We start from the raw sequence: 21,337 nt of genomic DNA, 5'->3' as shown, positions 1-21,337 counted from the left end.
TGAAGGTAGGTAATAAATCTCAACTGACAAATACATTTCTGCAGTAAAACTACAATAAAGCTAGTGAGCAATACTTACTGCCTGGACTAACTTTTTATTAGTCATGTCACTGCAATGTCAGTTTTATTTCTCTTACTTGATGAAATATGGATATCACAAAATAACACTACTACAAACAACTAGAAAACTTTCAAGTATGATATCCTTTTGCGTTGTATTTTTCTTCACCATAGGAGGTAGAATAGCTGGTAACTCTCATGGAATTGTTGCTAGATTAAAGATGGACAGAAGGGGAAGGAGATGTTTTCTTCTTCCATGAAATTTGCCACCTCCAAAGTTTGGGAGTTCAAAAGTAGCAGACTTGAAAGTAACAGGGCCAGCCAGGAGCTATCTCAGATTTAAGTTGACGATTTCTTCATTACTGCAACAATACAACCACGGAAAACAAATGCTACTAAAGAGACTTTGGTACCTCTTCTGTCAGCCCCTCTAGCTGTTCTTCTGCATTTAGAAGTGTCAACCTTTTGTTACAGAATATGATTAGTTCTGGACCTCACTGAATGACGAAAAAGAGGTAGGACCTCAAACGCTCTAGACAGAGGCCTAGTGTGGGTTTGGTACAACAACAAAGGCAATGTGTATTATTTGAAGGACAGATCAGATGGGGGACTAGTCAAACCACTGCTTCATTTCATGTGTCCACATGCTGCAGATAGTCTTTTGACAAGAAGCTTTAGACAAGAAAAATTGTAGGAACCTTTTGCTACAATGTGGAGTGATTTTCCAGTAAGGGAGATGAAGATCAGCCAGTTGATGAAGATCAATCAATAGATAGTTTGTATTCGCAGATATTGGGATATTATTACTACGTCTACACTCAATACTTGTTAGTGAAATTTATTCTGATGCTAAAAATTCAGCTCATTCTTCTAACAGGACAGGTAGCTACAATCACAATCTTGGTAGCACTTCTGAAAATGACACATGTTCATGCAAGCACCGATACACAAACTGCGACTGACTGTGGAAGTCAAGTCACCAGAACTTTAATGTTGAATGCATCATTCAGGCTTTAAGGATAAATGTATCTCATGCTTATTAAAACAAGGAATTGCATGCTTAAAAAATGCTTATCCCTGTGACTGTTTATACTTGATCCAGGTGAAAATGTATTTGGCAGAGAGATAACCATAAGCATGAAGCCTCCGCTTAAGATGTCACCACTGACATGGTGCCTTCCCTTCTCACCCCCCGTAGGTACATAGCTGTATCTACAGAGATATCAGCTCCCCAGAGATAGCTGGACAGCAGAAGCTCTCAGCTACTCCCCACTTCCTTGAGCTTAAGGTACCACAACAGTTATGCCATCTGGGCTAAGTTTCTACTTGGAGCAAACTCAAGAAGACACCTCTTGCTCCACAGAGACGAAAACTACTTTTTAGGAGTAACTATCGACTAACTGCTTTAGGATTATCAGTTGCGTTCACTATGCTTGTACACCAGTAGGACAGAAAGCTACTTCCTTGCCTATAAGAAAAGCATATCACTACCATATTGTATAATGAAAACTACTTATCAGAGGCACATGTCATGATCTTTGTATAGAAACAATACCATAACACACAGCTTTATCAAGCATTTCTACATGTTTTACTTCTGTGACATTTTTCCAAAAACCTCCTATAAAAAAGCAGACACTGCTGCGGTCTATTTGCAGTCTTATTTGGCTCATGCTGGAATTGAAATCAGTTTGCATTTCTTTTTCCAGGAAAAACAACTTACAACACCTGGAAACCCTTCAGTTAGGTGTCTTAACTGTTATAAATTACTTGTCTGCAGGTACACTCTCCTGGCCATTCAGATGGTGTTAAGTTTTGGAGCCAGAATTTCTTCTGCTGTGGAACAAGAGTGACCTCTAGTGCCTTCAACAAGTCATTTCCAAGTAAGGCAATCGAATACAAAGAGTAAGTGAAAAACAGCTAAAAAATCTGAATGCTAAATGAAGTTGAATGATGGTATCTGCTGAGAATCTTAATCCTTCAAGGGCTAAGATTCACAAGTAATTCTTTTTTCACTAGAAAGTATCAGTGTTGAAATCAGTATTTGTCTGAAGCTTTCTCCCCTAAAAAATATCACTTTCCTATTTAATTCCCATGGTGCTAGTGCTTTCGGAATTAATTTTAAAAGTTCCCTTCCCTATACTGTCTTCTCATGCTTAAAAAAAATTCAGCACAATTTTTTGAAGCTCTGAGCAAAAGTGAAAATAAGAAACATTAGCCAAAAAGGAGATGACAGAAAAACTACACGCTTCTGAAAATAATGTTACAATAAAAAACAGAATACAATCTCACTCCTGTGCATTGCTTTGTCTATAGTACGGTGATATAATCTAAAGTGATAAAAGCTTTGTAAAAGTATAAAACTTTAAACATGATTTTTCTGTATGAGCATTACAAATGCAAACTTTTTTTTATCCATAAGAGAAAAGACGATACGTGTTCAACATGCCTTTTACCTGGTGAATTCCAGAACATTCAGTAATTCATATCGTTCTTCCTGTCCCAACTGAAAAAAGTAATAAAAATTAGAAAAAAAGGAGATAGGCATTAATGTAAAAGGATTTTCTATAGTAAAGGATTCACAAAGAAACAAACTGCACTTTAAAAGGCATGTGGCAAGATGCAGTTATTTAGAAAATATTTAATATGGCAAGAGAAAATGCCTGCAAATTATATTTTCATTCTAATGTACTTACAGACTCTATGATTACTGAGTCAGGTGTCCTTCCAGTGAATACGAAACGAAGATTCCTGGCTGCTCTGACCAATGCTCCTTCATCTGCAACAAATCAATTAGTGCTTAAACTTGTTATTTATCCCAATGACTCAATGGGCACAGTGCAAGATTTTCTATTTTTGGTTTCCTTTTTCCTTGTTAGATTTGCAAAATTAGAGCTGATGACAGAACAGAAAGAACTCTTTTTCTTGTTAAAGCTGTGCTGAATTGTGTTTGCATTTCAGAAAATACTATGTTCAAAAGAAACTGCTTCTCAATCCAGTAAGTACAACCTCTTTAAAGTTTAAGTTGCAGCCTAGTGATTTGCAGACATGATGATACTGCTTCATCAAGGGAGGCCTCCTTCCTGCTTGCTTTCTGGGAGTTAGATGTTTGGATGCTCTCTGAATAAACTTTGCTTACAGAGCAAAACTCCCACTTTTGGACAAGTGCCTTTTTCAGCAGAGCATTAAACAAGAAGGTAAGCACCTTGTCTGAATTGTTTTAGAAGACAAGAATGGTAAGTCATTCTTGTAAATAACGGTTAAATTTAGTGCCTACTTCCAGAAAAGGTTTCAAACTGTGACTCAGTCTCCCACAGGCATCAGTTCTCCCCAGATGGCTCAAGATATAAAAGCTAAATTAGTTCCCTATGCCCAACAAAAGGCAGCTTTGGTCTCACTAATTATAATTTTATTTATTTATTATGGTTCTACCTCAGTCCTGACTTTTAATTCTTGTAGAACAGAATTTGCAGGTAAATGGCTACCTGGGAGTTGGAACAACATAACTGTGCTTCATGCCACTTCTCTTATCATAGATTGTCATACTACATTAGCTTAGGTCATATTTTAATCATTTTGCCTTGGTTTATCAGGCCCTGAATTCAAAATTGTCTATGCAACAGAACAGGACTTAATCAGACCTTTTGTATTCTCATCTTTATCTTTTTTTTTTTTCTTTTTGCGCTGGTAGAGCTTATCAAAACTTCTATCCCTTTAAAAACTTTTATTTTTCTCATTTTTGATTTAAATAGTGTTTGTTATAATTCGATAGCACTGTTATTGCATATGCAACAGGAACAAAAGCAAGGACATCAGTTTGCCTCCTCAGTTTCCTTCATATCTATTTGCATTTCAGTAGTTCACTCAGAATTCCAGAGTCATAGGATGACAACTTAGTAATACTGCACTTATCAATCACAATTTGCCATTATGTCATACACAGGAAAGCCATATATATTTACAAAAGCAAATTAAGCAAGAAAAAGGCCATTTTTTTGACAAATTGTTTTTAGCTTACGCCACTTCTCCTGGGGGGTTCTGTGTTCTTTTTTTTTATTTATTTCAGCAGATACCTCAATATCAGTAATACATTTAAAATACAATTTTCTTCTTGAATAGATGGACTCCTCTGTTATATGTTCACTCCATTATTTGACTCTCACCTGGAGATGCTGCTTGATATATAATCTTATCACCTTCTCTTTCTGGAACAGCGGTGTGACACACTGCCATCATTGTCAAAAACTCACATATTATAGGTGCAGTTGGCTAAAGAAAAAATAGTGTCAGAAAAGTGGTAAATCACTTGAACAACATAAGCAACTGAAGTGTAATATACATATGGGCAAATAAGTCAAGAAAAATCTATTTTTTTTAAATCAATAATTAAATAAAACAGACATCTTTTATCTTCCAGTTTCAGCACGCAGAGTAACTTCTTGTTTCTACTTCAATATAGAGTATACAGACATTATTTAGTGTCACTTCCTATCATAACCATCAAAAGGAAATAACCGAAACTGTAAAATAATTCAAATAAGCATTTTACAGGAAAGGTAAACCTGAATCCTATACTGAAAGAGATTTACTTTAAAATGATTTCATAACTGATTTTATTATTTACTAAAGTCTCTTTGAATATGTCTTTTTTAATTAAAATACTCACTTTGTATTTATTTTTTGTAATATTGTATTTGACAACTTTTAAGAACCTTTAGAAGATGTAGCAACCAAACTCTAAACTTAAGAGAAAATACCGTCAAACAGAATTTGAAAAAGAAAAAAAAAAAAGAATTTAAAATGGTTTAATCAAGGGAGTAAGGGGAAAAAAATAGATCTACTCAAAACAGTTGACATTTGTTGCCAATACAAATAAAATGCTTATTATATCTGAAGTGTGGTTCACTTCATATATCTGCTTAGTATAACCGAAGTTGGCAAAACAAAGGAACTAATTCCTGAGCATTCCTTCAAAACAAAACAAACAAAAACAGCATTTTCTCTAAATAAGATTAAAGAGCTGCCACCTCAAACTGAGACTCTCTGTAGAATATTTTTACTATTTCGATTAGTTGTACACTAAGAATAACAAAAAAAATACTCTATAAAATATAATAATCTTGGAAAGACCTAACAATTCCAGAGTATAAGAACACTGAATGGGTGAACTTTTATAACTTGGATCAAGACAAAGCTCTTTATAATCAAACATGGGATCAGGTACCTTCCATCTTCAAATGAGAGCCCCAAATTCTCTACCAAATGATTAAAAAAATTCAGTTACATTTTTTTTTGAAAACACTTCAGAACACTTTAAAATTTATAAAAACACCTTTTTTTTTCTTAAAGACCTCAAAACACCTTGCTTATTTTATATAGATTTAATGCATATTTATAGTGATTTAATACACCTGTAAAGAAACATTCAAGATTCAATATTCCCTCAAGTCACCTGCACACCTAGGATTCTATAAACAACAGTAGTCATACGAAAGCTTTTTCAAATTTTAAACAGCCTACACTACCAGCACCTAAAGTGGCCTGTGTATTTCTGCATAAGAAAATTCTGCCTCTGTCACATTTGTGGGAAGAAAATGCTTCACTATTTGCCAGCTACCCTTATATTACCCTTAGGGGAAGACAACCATTAAGCAAAAATGGTAACCTATTTCTACTTTTCACATATAGAGACTGAACAATTTAAGGATTCCAGACAGGTGTTCTTTGTTAGCTAAAAACATTTCTTGTACAAATGACAAAGTGTTAATGATTGGACTGTTTCATAATCAAATTACAAACTAAACCATTAACCTACTGTGAAATGTACTGTTTCTCTGCAGCAAATATCAGGACTCTGTAATATCTGTTTAGTCCAATTATCTGATTTGATCCAACTTCAAACAAAGACATATACAAAAGAGATGTATATGGTTAATTCCTTGTTCTTAACCAAGCCTGCACAGAAATACTCAATCATGTCAAGATGGTAAGTTGACAGGACGGACCCTGCAAGCTTTGATGGAGAGCATGACAAACATATGAGCAGCATGATTTAGGATGAAACAGGGGTAAAATACCCAAATAGCTAAATAATCCACAGTGTAAGACCACTATATTTCAGTCTCAGAAATTCTGAGTCTGAAATTCCCTCAAAAAGAAGGTTCTTTGCAAGTTAATGCTGAACATTAGTTCTAGATGGATCTAGTTAAGTTACACACATTCACAGTGAACAATTAAAAATGTACTCACGATTATGCATAGGTTTTGTGCAAGTACTTAATTTACTTTCTTCAAATAAAATAATCTTCTGATTTACTGAAAGCCAAGGTTTGATTTCACAAAATAGCAGTAATTGTTTCTGTATCACTTACATGATTGCTTTGAAGATTCTCCAGTAATGATGAGTCACTAAATGTTTTTTCTTCTCCATTTTGTGAGCCTTGCCTAGAAATAATTAAGAAGAGTGAACACCATTAGCAAGCTCTTAATAATCTGTAGATCATCTACACAACTGTGCCATGGTCAAACATTTTAGCTCTGTAGGCGCTGCAGCATAGTGCTGCGGCTGCAATTGCACATGATAAGAAACTGAAATGAACAGGTGCTTGTTACATATCTAACAACATTTATCTAGCTTTGACAAGTTTGATTTACATAAATACCCCTAAATGCAGGGAAGTCTTTCTTTTGATTCCAGATAACATAGGATGAAGTGAAAATCTACTAACATACACAACTGGTCATTACTGATGGCACAAAGAAGATATGACTTAGGAAATAACATTTGAGAAATTAGCAGCTTCCAAAACAGGTTTGCAAACATTTACAGAAAAGCTGGGAGTTAAAATAAACTGAGATGGTATATCAGGGAAGTCTGAAAGGAGATTCTTTGCCCATTAACAAAAAGGAACCTAGTAAATTGATGCATAAAGATGGAGCAACAGTGGTGAAGCAAAAGGGACTAAACAGAGACAAGGCGGGGAGAGTTCCGGAGAACGAAAGATCACACAAACATCTCCCATGTTGCTCAAGGCTTCTGGTTGAAGCTAAGGACTCCAAAAACTAAATACTTCTGGGCCTGTTTACATCCTGGTGCAGACTTGCTACTGCCAGTGAGTGCTGAACATCAAGACAAGGCACCTGAGTCTGAAGGCAAAGACAAGGCACCTTCGTGAAACAAAAAAAGCTGAAAAGTGAGCTTAGTTTACAGAAAGAATATTCTTTTTTCAGTTATATTGGAATTTGCCTTGGTGTCACAGTTTTAGCCTGTACATAGCCAGTGTCTTACACTGGAAATTAAACCACAACCTAAGCCACAAAGTCTAGAAGTTCTCTATGGAAACAGAAGAGAGCTGCTGGAGTCAGCTGCTGTGAAGAAATCTGAAATGACAGTATCTCCTCCACACAAATTTTCAAGGACCACTTTTTGTAAAAGCCTACAATGAGTGAAAAATCCAAAGTATTCTCAATGATATTTATTAAAAAAAATCACAAAGCTGCTGGGTCTTAAGAGCTGAAACTTAACAATTTCAATAATAACATGTTATGTTTGTTTAGTGTTCAAGGTTCAAACTTCATTGCTTAAAGCTTTCTGATAGAAAAACTTCAGGGTATGGATCTCATCTGCAGTAGCAAAATCAATTAACTTCTGAATTCTCAGCTCTAAAAAGAAACTGCAAACCAGTTCAAGGTTTTCCACTTGGAAACAACAAGAATTATATGAGCAAATATGTTTAATTTTATATAAGCTTTACTTTTATTTTAATAAAACCATTCATTTGTGCACAGCTAAAGTGCTCATATATGTTTGTAAGAAATGGGCCAAGACAACATGTATAATTCTGGGACACATGTCTAGTGGGGCAATTTTTTGGGGGTGCATGTGGGGTGAGATTTTTTTTTTTTTAAATGTAGAATTGTTAATTCCAATCTAGCAAAACATTTTTTTTTTCTCACAAACTTTTAAAATTTAAAGAAACAACATACCGCATAGCTTCTGGTGCAATATCTTACCCTGACTTTCAACAAATATAATGATAATTTACAGACTGCCAGTTAATGTTTATTTTTCGTTTAAGCTATTTCTGAACAGGATAGAAAATGGTTGATTTAGGAAAGAACAATGAAGACAGTACAAGGTGTCATGCAGATGGGAACAGAAAGGAAGCCAGGTCTTGGTCTTCCTGAGATTCATGTTAAAAACACTGAGGTTGGCTCAGGTGCACTTGCGTGCTTTCATAAAAACAAAACAAACAAACAAACATACAAAACCCCCAAACACACACAGGAAGCGCTAATATGCAAAGACTCTGCAGTAAAATGTTAATAGCTTATTACATATTTTTCACTCTCAAGTTTAGACTATTTTTCTAACAAATACTACTACTAACTTATTACTAGTTAATGGCAGATATATATGTGGTCGAAGTTACCTTAATACCTCTATAAATAACCAAAACTCCTTCTCCAATAGCTATTCTGTATTGTATTGTCAGTAGGACAATTACACCACAGCTCAGTGCCCACATTAACAACTCTGTTGCAAAGTACCCAGTCTAATCACTCAAGGGTTCACATCATAAAATTCTATAAGGCTCAGTCAGCTTCCATCAATTTGACGCTAAAACAGCTTCTGAGAAGAATATCTCATACCTAGCTCTATTTCTAAAAATCGATCTATCTCACAGGTATTAAGCATGAATCTTAAACAAACACCATATACTAAATGATTCTTAGAGCTTACCAATCATCTGAAGGAACACTATAATCCTCAGGCTCAGGGCAATGGCTGCACAAAAGGTAAGAGAGGAATAGACACGGGGAGAGGGAAAACAACCACAAAGACTACTCAATTAGATCACGTGCAAAAGAGAAGTTAGTGAAATTGTTACTAGAGAGATTTAAAAGCATTTTAATGAGTATTTTCTCAGTACCTAGATAACAATAGACCATTGCAAAAAGTATGATACTTCTGTGGAGGACTTACAAAACATAAAGGATAGTTTTTGTTTGATTTAAGGTTTATCTATTTGCTAGCATACACCAACTGAAATAATAGCATAACCCATCTTTACGAATCTTGTTTGGTATTTCAGTATACACAAACCAACTAACTGTATTATATAGAAGTCTATGTGAAAGTCTAACACATAACAGTTGAACAGGCTGTTATTGTGACTTTGTTCTGCAGAGGTGTAAATGGCAGTCTAAACTTGGAATATACTCATTTTTAATGCAAGAAAATACAGCAGGTACACAGAAACTGAGGCAGAACAACTCGATCTAGACTTCTGAGAAGTATTTTTAAAGCAAAAAGGAAATGAGGTAGCAATTAGGTCCAAGACAGCTTAAAGAAAAGCCCACTGTAAAGAAGTCACCATTTTGAATATTTTGAAATCTTTATCAGGCTGAAATATTACCTTGTTTCACTTGAAACATCTAATTGTATTGTGATTTTATTTCCTGTACGTATCAAAACAGGTTTTGTTTCAGCAGTTATCACATCTAACATGGCATCACATTAAACCTACCACCACTAACACATCTTTTTACCAATTAAGGCACACACTGAAAAGGAGCAAGAAACGGGGCCAATCGCTTCATCTGACCGCCTGGAACCCTGGAAGAGTGCTCCAGTCCCTGTTGCTTTTTTATTTGCACTTTTACTTCAAAAGTACATGACTAATTCTTATCATTTGCTGTCATAGCTTGAATCCCCAAGCCAACTGGGTGTTGTTGTTCTTTATTTTAGAAATGTTTGCTCCAAATTAAGCAATAAGATGTTTCAACGGCTGGAAACTGCTGCAGTTTCACTTTAAAAAAAAAAGCAACTTTGGGTGCTATGTTAATGCAGGTTTATCTGCCTGAGTTCAAAAACCATCCAACACATCTAACCACAGGATGTGAAAGATCTGGCCTATGATGACCCTACTTGAAATATATCAGAAATTAGACTACATTTAAAAAGAAAAGGCATGGAAGACAGAAGTCATCTCTACCCTTCTCTCTATGTCCAACATCCTCCTACCTGCACCAAGACAGACAGAAAATAATGAATCTATTGACAGAGCAGTCATAAGAGATGCTGTAATGGTTATTTGCTGTACAGAGAAACTGTTTTATAAACAGAGTAAGGCTCATAAAAAAGACCACTGTCTTTTCAAAAAGGGGCAAATAGCAGCTGGGAAGCATAGCAAGAAAAATCTGATCACTTTTTCCTAAAATACATTAACACCCTGTTTTTGCAAAGAAGTCTGAAAATTTGTGCTATATCAACTTCAGATAAAGATGCACAATGAACTGAATACCAAATGTTGATTTTAGTTGCCACTACCATTACTGTGTTCGTCAGCTTACAAAACTGCTGTAAAAAGATTTTGAAAATAGATGGTTTAGAGCAGTTTCACTGAAGTAAAAAGACTAGCTCCTGTGCTCAAAGATGAGCTCAAAACAAAGTGTGAGTTTTGTGTTTTTATTTTTTGAAATACCAGTGTTGAAATTGTATTTTTAAAAATGAAATTATTAATTAAAAAACTCCATTGTGGTTAATGCATTGAGGATCTAAGTTTTCAGAAGAAAACATATTTTATCAGACATCTCAAAATCACTTTTAGATATTCAAAGGAAACTTTCAAAGGGACCTTGTGGAAAATTATCCCACAAAAGCTCCTGCCCAAAACCACAAAAGCCCGAACTTTAGCACAAGTGCAAAACTTAAAATTTCATACTGTCTGCCTGGTGTCTGCCCAACATTTAACGTTCTATATGCATCTAGTTACCTTTTACTGAACAGAGAGACCTGCCCAGACCCAGAATTTCATTTACTGCTCTCATTTAAAACATAATCATTTCTGCTGTAGTTATTGTTCTTACAAGGTTCTTGCAAATCACAGCCTTGGAGCTTTGAGGCTTTCACACACTTCGTGAGAGAATGTGGCTGCAACCGGGGACACTAAGCAATAATATTCTTTGTTTTTATTTAGAGAGTTTTATTCTGAGAATTTTCTTAATAGTTAAAAATCCATATTTGGAGTTAAGCCGCTTTTAAGCTACTCGTAAAAAACACCTGAACTAGATGTTATGGCAACTACAAATCCAATTTCGTGCAATCCAAATTCTTATTCATCCTGCATAACATTTAGCGTACGTACATGTGCCTACATGAAATACGAAGTATGGACAACTACAGATTTTTTTTGCAAACATGTGAGAAGTCATTTTTTAATAATAGCACTAAACGGGCTGAGCTATAGATGAAAGAGGTGTACTGAAGTTGCTTTATGACATTAAGTGATTGATATCTATACTTCCGTTTCTGTTTCAAAAAAGAGGCATTATAATTGAGGTGATAAAAGCTGCAGCCCTCTTACAAGAAACATTTCATAATCACAAATTGACTCTACATTGCATCTACTACCAAGCACAAATTTGTTTTAAATTTAGCTTTAACTTTATGTATATATGTGAATACAAGCAGAGGAAGAGAAAGGCACAGAAATACAGACATGAGTATATATAGAAATACCTACCCATATGCCACTCCTGCTATAGTACACTTCTTGAATTGCATGACGTTGCATGTCAGGGTACCCGTTTTGTCAGAAAATATGTACTTGACCTAAACAAATGGTAAAATTAATGTGTAATTAACTTTCAATAATTATTTATGTATTTATTTAAATTTATGCCTATTAGCACACTAAATGTGCTAATATGTTAAATGTGTATTTATGACTGAATTATCTTCTTAAATTCAAAATATTAAAAAAGGAAAGCAAGAAAAATCAAGTTGCAAGAATAAAAGCAATATCTTGCTTTTTATCTACTCTTTATCTCCCCTTTCCCTAACATCGTAGCTATTTCCCCAACAAAAACTACTGCATAAATTATTTCTAAATCTGAGCTAAAATACACAGCCTGTGATAGCTTTAAATCTAAATCAAATTTCATCTTAAGGTAATACATAAAACAATGGCTTTGATCAAGTTGCAGCTTCAGTTTTAATGAATTAAAAATTTTCATTAAAAAGGCCACAGTATTCTTAACTAGGAATTAATGATACTATATATTCTAGATGCAGATAGTAGCACTATGTATTATTAAAATTTACTCAGCATCTCCAACTTAAAGATTCTGCTTCTGATAGGTTATGATTTTGCAAAAAACAACTACTAACACATTATCTTCCACAGCGGTTTTATGCCTCAAAAGGGATTTTGTGTGTGTGTGTGTGTGTGCGTTTAGAGATGGTGGTAAGGCAGAATGGGAGAGCAGGAATTGCAGTGGACAAAGCACTACCTTTTTTACACATACTTTAGAGTAGAAACCTGTTTTTTTTTGTTTTTTTTTAAGCAGACTATCCTTTTGTCTACCTACAAAAATCTAAATTTGACCAAATTAGGGATCTGGCAAACAAGTGAAAAAGGAGGTACCAAGAAGTTTGACTAGATCTTGATGACAGAATTCTACTGGTAAGCTGGAAAAATGGGAATGTGAATGACAAGCTAACTGCAAGGACAGAAAGTCAGACAGATGTTATAAAATGAGACAGAAATAAAATAAATATTTAACAGTCTCTCTTCCACCTAGAGTATACAACCCTTTACAGCCAGGAGCGGAACAAAAAAAATCTACTATCTGTAGATACTTGTTAAATCAAAAGGTCTCATCTTCCTTAATGTGGACTAACATTAAACATGTTAACAACTGCTGTTCGTTGCTGTTTTCCCAAAAGGCTGGTCTCTGAAGCACTAGATCCTGGAAGCTGGGTGCTAATGGCTAAAATTCTCTGCTTAGCTTTGCAAAAATAACAGAGAGTAGTAATAAATTTTGTATTCCCATTCAACAAGGGAATTAATCAATTGGGTAAATTTATAGATTTGAAAATGTAAGGATATGTACATTTCACATATACTATGCCTGTAATTAAACAAACACATACTATTTTTTCCATAGAATCAGTGTACTAGCAAGCATAAAGTGGAGTATGTTTTTAAAGCTAGACTGGAAATGCAATCGGACGAAACAACAAATATAACACATAGTGCTCCTACAAGTATGCCTCAGAGCATGAAATGACGAAGACACAGTTAGTAATCTCTTGTGAAAAGCCTGACCAATTTATCAGTATTGCACGGGCACTCTGCAGGAGAAGGCAGAAAATAAAGCCCAGATTTCCAGGACTGTCTTTCACTCCCTTCAGTCTTCTATGGCAAAAAATAGGGAAGGCATTTAAAATAAAAAAGAAAAAAATCTTCTTTTTATAAAATGATGATTCATTTCTTGAGCATATTCATTGTCTCTATTGAGCAAGCCAATGTGTGTGAAAAAATGATCACACAGACACAAACATACACACAATCATAGCATGTGTATATAGAGATTTAAATTTAATGTGCCACTGAGAGCCTTCACTCTGCATTTTGGATTAACACACGCACATCTATATATAGAACACCTTCTGCTCATTTAATACTGGCTTCAAATATTTACTGAGTAGGTATTGCAAAGTGTTTTAAAGAAATGCCTCCAACAAAATTAAGAAAAAGGAAATAAGCAAATAAAACAAAAGCTAAGGCAGGAATATGTGTTTAGAAGTAAAACTTCACATTATTTTAATAAATAAGATTTTAAAAACATTCGCAGTATTCTCCACACAGAGATGGAGCAGGTAATTTCTCTGTACCTGTCCAAGTTCTTCATTGAGATTGGAAGTACGAGCCATAGCAGCAGTGTCTGTAGGTTCATAGCGCATATCTATATCCTACAGGGAAAAATATATATTTAAAAGTTTGTCTTCCATAGCTTCTTATAAAAAAATGGTACTTTCTAAATAGAGAAGCTAAATGAACAAGAACAAATTGATTATGAATACAAATTATCTACTTCTGTTCACCTCAACAGGGGAAGCCACAGATAGTCATATCATTTTTAAGAATCCCAAACAGAAAACAGATTTCCTCTTTAAAACAAAAAAACTATATGATGCTTCAAGATTTACTGAGATTACTCCCATTAATTTATATTATTGAAAATAATTACAAATTAATCTAAAATAGAGACTAATAAACAGGAACACTGTACTGTAATATTCAGTGAGAAGTCAGTCTTATCTATTTGCACTATATCCCCACCATTCACTCCCAAATGGTAAAATAATTATTTCTTGAAACAAAAAAGATTTAAGAACACACAATTATGAACACAGGCGTGCTGTACCTATTTCTTTTGATTGTTCCAAGAAACCTAAAACTTTTTTTTTTAATAATAAAAACGAATATAAATTAAGAAAAAATGTATGATTTGGTCACACAGTGCTAGAGATTGTAGATGACCAGCTTCTCTATACCACTATCATAACCATACACATAGCAAACATGTTTAAGTCAGTAAATATTCAGTGCCTCAGATAAAGATAAATTGATCTTTGAAGATAACTATCTACTATGTGAAATGAAAGAAACAAAAGTTAAAAGTGTCTTGTTAGGATTTCTGTATAAGCACTAGTTACAAATGTATTTATTCAACCCAGGTTATATTTGTTCTCCTGTCCACCAAAATCTTTGTCAAGTATTTGTTTTGGGATATAGAATATAAATGAAGAACTATGTTGCATTATCTTACTTGTCAACAATATTTATGCTGAAGCACAAACGAAATGAAGAAATTAGTTGTCGGCTTGCAAAAATGAAACTTTTGAAATCAAAAGGCATTTTACCTGCTACTGTACATATCCATTTATTTATATTTGTATGACCTCACATCTCTCACACACAAATTCATTTCATGTATTTGATCAAGGAAACAGATCAGAGACTTCAGAATGATATCATTAAGTTATTTTTGAAGAAAAAAAAAAAAGACATATTGAAGGCATGATACCAAAAGCAAATAAATGACTTCAAAAAGTCAATACTTCACCCCATCAATTCACTAGGGAAAAATTAAAAGACGACAAAATGATCTTCATCTATTTTGTACAAGATTATACCAGTAGAGACTGGCTTTGCACAAAAGCAGTGAACTGTGTCAGAGAGGGAGGTGGAAATCAATGAAAGGTACAAAAAATTGGACTAAGCTCAGAAAGAAAAACAAGCGATAAAACTGTTTAAAACTACAGGACTGTAAAACAGGTTTTTTTTTTATCATTCTAGTTGAAATTTTGATACCTGAATATTAAGAATGAAAAGGGACAAAGCATTGGAAAAAGCACTTCTGCTCCAAAAATGAATCCTGTGCTGTTACAGAAACGCTAAGAAAAACTGTATTATCATTTCCTTCTCAGATTCCTGTAAGGAACTCACAGTAACTAAAATAAGTATTCATGTAGAAAATCTGAAAATGTTCATTCAGGCATAGGAAATCATAGAAATTATTCATAGAAATGACTGACTAATCATTTCCCTTACTTGTAAACTATTTGATTTTAGAAGTCTATGTAAATTGCAGTAAGAATAATATTTACCCAATTTATGAAATACGCCTGGATAAATTTAACAACTTCAAGTGTAACCAGCAAACTGATTGGAATAAGATTATTGAAGAGAATGATGAAAGTTAAGAAATTCAACCCGAAGTTGCTTGCTCCACCATCTGCCAAAAAACAAAACACATCATAGAACATTTAAGATCACAGTTTAAAAAAAAAAAGTCCAAATCCCATACAGTGCTGATTTTAAAAAAATATTATGTCAAATTCTGAGAAGCAGACTTCCCAGGCTTTCCCTCCTTTGAATAATTTCTTCATTTTAAGATAATAACCTCATTAGAATATCTATACATAGCAATCAAGTTCTAAATATGACTTTACTAAGTTTGCCTTTTTAAAATTAGGGACTGTGAAATCCAATTTTCGTTATCTAACCTCACACTTTCCTATCTTCTCCAAACAGAAACTACGAAAAAGGTAAATTCACACTACCTAAAATAGATATGAGATATGAGATTGGAGAGTTTAATCAGTCCTCTAAAGGAACAGCAAATGTAGACATACCTAGCCTAATTACTTCAGTCAACACATGATAAAGACTGATGGAAAAGTAACATGTTAAACATCCTCCTTTCCAGATAGCAAAGACAACTGAACACTAAAATATTAATTTATTAATTTACAACTTACAATTTAAATCAAGATACCAGTCTCTTCCAGTATGTCTTCGATTCCATATAGCTGAACCAATGGAGCAGATCAAGGACATGGCAATAAGGATGCAGAACAAAATCAAAATCTGAATATTTGTAATTCGCTCCACATTGGACATTTTAAGAGGTGGGCTCGTGGAATTCTGCAAGAGACAAAACCAACAGTGGATATTCAGTATAAGAGGTATGCATACTTTTTTTTCTTTTTCTTTAAAATTTTATACATTATTGCATCCCTAAGTTTTCTTCCACAAATACATCATCATATATCGCATAACTATCTCACTTAAGAAAGACAAACTCATGAATTTGAGTTTTAGATTTGTATCACAAGCACTTTAAATAATCACACAGAACATTCATAAAAAGCAACAGCTACTAGTAAACATTAAAAGTGTATATACACACATCGAAACAGAACTATAGAAGACAACTGCTAATTAATACTAGTCAAGCAGTCAAACTAGGTGTTACAGATCAGAACAGGAATAAAAAAGAGACATGCATGACCAGACTGAAAACATTTCTTTTTCTTGACAAATGCTTTTAATTTGGATATTTCAAACAACAATGGGAAAAATATCTTCACAGTCTGAGATTTTTTTTCCTCATCATTTTGCAAATGAGTAAAATTTTACTTTGTTTTCTAACAAGAATACTTACCTTCATACTTGAAAGAAAGCTCCACAACAGGACAGTTTTAGGAGCAGTCAAAAATAAAAAAAGATGAACAGGCAAACTGTAACGATACAACTTGCTAACAAAATAGTTTTCCACACACAAATTACAAAATAATACCACTGAATATGATTACCAGTAGGTAAAATACTTAGTGGATAACTGACTGACAATTGTCTGATGATTATAATAAGAAATTGCTTTATTTCTACTGATTTTACTTCTTAAGATGAACAATTTAACTACTATACTGAAAATAACCATGCTTTCTTAAAGAATATTCCATGTAATAACGATACTAAAGGTAATAAAACATTATTCAGAAAAATTCCAAGTGACAAACCTGCATGAGTTTTGTATCATGTCCTGTATAGACAACTATTCCATGAACCCACTGAGTATTTCTTAACTGAGCTCCTCGTAGAAGAATCTGATCAGATCCCAGTGGAACAGTACTAAAAGGAAGCAATTTTATCATCAGTTCATTTATTTCAAAGAATAAATGCAACCAGCAGTTACTAAAGCTTATTAGCTGTTTTTTCAAGTATTGCTAGCTGTTTACATGCTTATAGCAAATACTCTTGGAACCTAATTTTTCAAGTTTTTTGCATGTTGACTTAAATAAAAACTGATAATTTAAAGCAAATCATATGGGATGTCCAAAAATTTAAGTTTGCAAAAAACATTACTTACAACTTAATTTTGAATACAAGGACTAAAGATCTGATTTTTGTTTTATGATTAGAGGTTTTTCTGAACTTTTATACTGAAACTCACGTATTTGTATATAATTTATTCTCCAAAATAATTCTCAAATAATTTTCTTTGAACTCTCAACTTAATCCATTTTCTCTGTCAAATAAATAACCTTTATGAACCTGATTAATTGCGTAGAATTTATAGCTGTATTTTCTGTATTATCTTTGAACCTCAAAACTGGTTTTGGATTTACCTATATTATTCTTCTAAAACTGTACTAGGTAAGTCAAGAATAAAAATTCATAAGATATGTTGGAGATGTCTAATAGTCTTTAAATTTAGACAGCTGAGTCTAAACATACTTTTCAAATTTGTCGTTTGTTCATTACCCTTTCCTTGGGACAAGCAATACTCTGTTTTTCACTTTCTGTCTATAAATACTAGCTTTCACTTCAGATTTGTCAATAGTGCTCTAGTGTTTGGCATCCTCATCAAAACCAATGATCGCTGTAGCTGTTTCAGAGAAACACAATATTAAGATTATACATAAATTAATAACAGCACATCAATTCTGATAAATAAGCTTCAGAATTCATGAGGAAATCATGTTATTTTGCTATCCATTTTTGGTTGTACAAAGAGCTTAAAGTCAGTATCAACAAGCAGGTTTCAGTTTCTTCCTTTTGGAGTGTGATATTCTCTACTGCCACACACAAGATTAAAAGACAGGAATTAAATAGGAAAGGACACATTTTTCCTTCTTAAAATTAATACTGGTAGTAAATATTTTTGAAATGAGCTCCTGCAGAAACTAGAAAATGTATTTAATCCGGAAAAATGTTGCAATGCTTTTTCATGAAACAAAACCGAACACAATGCTGCTATTTCCCAACTTAGTCCATCTATTGCCAAAAACTAGCATGTGTGTCTTTGTTTTGTACATGTTTGTAACCACTGTTTAACTGAATTTCTCACTTGACAGAAATTCACAGGCAACTTATCCATAAAATATTTTACTTTAATGATTTTCATTTTCATTCATCTTGGGGTTTAAACTGCAGCCTAGCTAAGCATCTAAAAGCTAGAGAGTTCTGTAACAGCCTCATGGGAAAGATGAATTCACTAACCCTAAGCAAACAGTAATGAATGTATGCTCTTTCATGTCAAATTATAAAACCTTGAATAGCTCACTTCCCTGGAATTGAGGCATCTTAAAATCATTACAAAAAGCATCCGTGATTCTAGTGAAGCAAACCTTTCCCACCAAGACTTCAAGAACTGTTTAAAAAGCTTTCACTTATTCACTTATTATATAAACTGCCTATTATGGCTAAGACAAAGTCCAACCCCTTTAGCATACTTTCCTGCTAGGGCTGTCACTGCTATATTAAGAGCTCTTGATTCCTGTGACACCTTGGAAAGCTTACAAATCAAAGTGTTTGCCGAAGAAAATCTTCAAGAAAAAGTCTGCTTTAGGTCAGGAGAGTCAGTATCTGACCTTCTTTATAATTTGCTCACACTTTTCCTTCTGGATCTTTTTTCTAATCATTATTTCAAATTTGAAGTCTCTCTCAAAGGACAGCCACTTCTTTCCTTTCTCTAGCTAATTGTATTTGTACAAAAACCAAGTGACACACTCCTATACATTCATAAGCATAACTGAAAGAGCTGCACCTTGCAGAGAGGAGTTAGCACCCTCACAAGTTGAAGAAATGGTGAAAAGGTTTTTGGGCTCTTCTAGTCCATAGATACAGCTAACAACAGCTAACAGGCAAAACAACTACATTTGAGTTCTATTTCTTGAATACAGAGTACCCCAAAGAGTGAAAATAACCTTTGTTTCTTTAATTTGCTCTCCCATGAAGGTAAAAAGAAGGACACAGAAAAAGACTATCAGTCTACAACATTTATGAACCATATAGCAATCTGGCATTCCCATCAGTTATCTAGAGTGAAAGAAAACAGAAGAGGAAGAAACATATTTTTGCTCTTGCAAAAGTGTTAAGATGACAGTGGATAAAGTGGAAACCATAACTGCTGGAAGGAAGGCTTTAAATATCTGAGTATATATTAGACAGGCTTTATCTGCTCTGCCTCTAATAAGTGCAAAAAGAGAATTCATTCCTTATTTTTAGGTTGGAAATAAGACCAGGATCCAAAAAGAGTTACTTACCTGCAATTCTTTTTCACTGAAGGTAAGTATTATATTAGAGCCACACTTTTGGAACTACCCTACTGCATAAAACTATATTCTAAATATTTCACAACCGAATTTTTCAGATGATAAATTGCTTGACCAGCAGATGGCGTGCTCCCACACATTCATGCGGCATAATAGCCAGCATGTTCCTTTCTTAACCAAATTTTAAAATTAAATAATTCAATTTTGAAAAGTACGTTTTTCCCCCTAGAAAGGGAAGAAGAATGGATGTGTGGATCTATTATAATCATTACCTTCAGAGAAGAATTACAGGTAAGTATTTTTCTCTTCTGAACGACAAGTACAGTGGAATTATAATAGATCCACACTCTTGCGACTGAAAACTCCCGGAATGCATCTGTAAGAAATCAGCAAATAAAAAATGGAATATAAAAAAAGGTATGTTACAATTAGATAATAATATATGGATATATTTATATATGTCTAGAAACACAAACATGAGTAATATTCTATATGGAAAAAATAAGACTACCAAATTCAAAAAATCCTGTAAGAACTCAGTCTTTGGGAATGGAGAATTCAACCATTCTGAACATAGTATCGAATTTTATACTTCTAGTTCAGCATAGTAGATTTGACCCCATAGAAGACTCACACTATCAGTGTCAGGTAAACACTTAAGTATTTAAGAATTCTCAAAGCAGTTTTAAAAGCATGTATACTCACTCTGAAGTTATCTATTTTTACAGAAATATATTTCCAGGAAATTAATCTATTACACATCTTCTAGATGTAGTCTGAGTACAATTGAACTCAACATTCTTATATCAAATTCGAAGAATTGGAGCGGACTTCCACTCTAGACTTGAAAATACTCAAGAAACTTTTTATACTCAGCTTCTATAATAACGCTTTAACAGACAAAGAATGAGATGCAGAAAAAGTGAGTTACTAGGTACAAATCCCAAAATACTCTTAGAAAGTTTATAACTACTCCTTTGTATTAAAAATAGCTATTTAGAAAATAGCTGAAGGTCATCTAGTATAAAAAGTCAAGTCATAGATGTAAGAAATTAGATTTTCCCTTTCTAGTCTTAAATGAATAAATATTTTAATATTCATACTTTAAGTAGTATAACAACATATACCAGATTCTATTGAGATCTTTTTCTTCAAATTTACATACCCATGCCCATCCAGTCTGATGTTTCCAACAAAGTCGTAGAGATGTCTGTTTGGGCTTTCACATTCGATTCTGCCTGAAAGTCTCGTCAAGCTTTCAATGTCCTTTATATCTGATGTCAGTGGCAAACCCTGTAAACAAAATTTGTTTGGCATGATCTTATAAACCACTTTCCAAAATATTAATGTATATTAATTTATATTGTATTGTAACTTTGATAATGCAAGACCAGCAAACTAGTATCTAAAGCAGAAACTTCCACCTCCACTGGAGTTGAATGGGACAATTACATTATGCTGTTGGTGGCTATAGGCAGTGAAAAAGTCACCTTGATATTTTGAAATATCTTGATGGAAGCAGGGTCATAATTCCCAACACTCAACCACGTAACTCAGCAATTTTGCCCCAGAATCCAGA

The 21,337-nt window shown here is 33.8% G+C and overlaps 1 protein-coding gene across 6 annotated transcripts in view; it reads right to left on the bottom strand.

Moving 5' to 3' along the window:
* ATP8A1 (ATPase phospholipid transporting 8A1) overlaps nucleotides 1-21,337 on the bottom strand; it is an 87,275-nt gene that overhangs the window by 43,212 nt on the left and 22,726 nt on the right. For 3 of the 6 annotated variants that reach the window (XM_088524753.1, XM_088524752.1, XM_088524756.1), the window contains 11 exons: nucleotides 20,924-21,051; nucleotides 17,221-17,332; nucleotides 16,177-16,342; nucleotides 15,523-15,650; nucleotides 13,744-13,821; nucleotides 11,588-11,676; nucleotides 8,803-8,847; nucleotides 6,431-6,503; nucleotides 4,223-4,328; nucleotides 2,756-2,838; nucleotides 2,516-2,565 (listed from right to left, as the gene is read on the bottom strand). In XM_088524753.1, the coding sequence (XP_088380879.1) occupies nucleotides 2,516-2,565; nucleotides 2,756-2,838; nucleotides 4,223-4,328; nucleotides 6,431-6,503; nucleotides 8,803-8,847; nucleotides 11,588-11,676; nucleotides 13,744-13,821; nucleotides 15,523-15,650; nucleotides 16,177-16,342; nucleotides 17,221-17,332; nucleotides 20,924-21,051 (1,058 nt within the window). The remainder of the gene's footprint in view (nucleotides 1-2,515; nucleotides 2,566-2,755; nucleotides 2,839-4,222; nucleotides 4,329-6,430; nucleotides 6,504-8,802; nucleotides 8,848-11,587; nucleotides 11,677-13,743; nucleotides 13,822-15,522; nucleotides 15,651-16,176; nucleotides 16,343-17,220; nucleotides 17,333-20,923; nucleotides 21,052-21,337) is intronic. The other 3 variants (XM_088524755.1, XM_088524754.1, XM_088524757.1) reach the window with 1 other exon arrangement.

The sequence above is a fragment of the Tinamus guttatus genome, unplaced genomic scaffold (assembly GCF_059628265.1).
Source record: "Tinamus guttatus ecotype Peru unplaced genomic scaffold, ASM5962826v1 Tinamus_guttatus_pri_ptg000213l, whole genome shotgun sequence".
Lineage (NCBI taxonomy): Eukaryota > Metazoa > Chordata > Aves > Tinamiformes > Tinamidae > Tinamus > Tinamus guttatus.
This window is presented reverse-complemented; position numbering and strand designations above follow the sequence as displayed.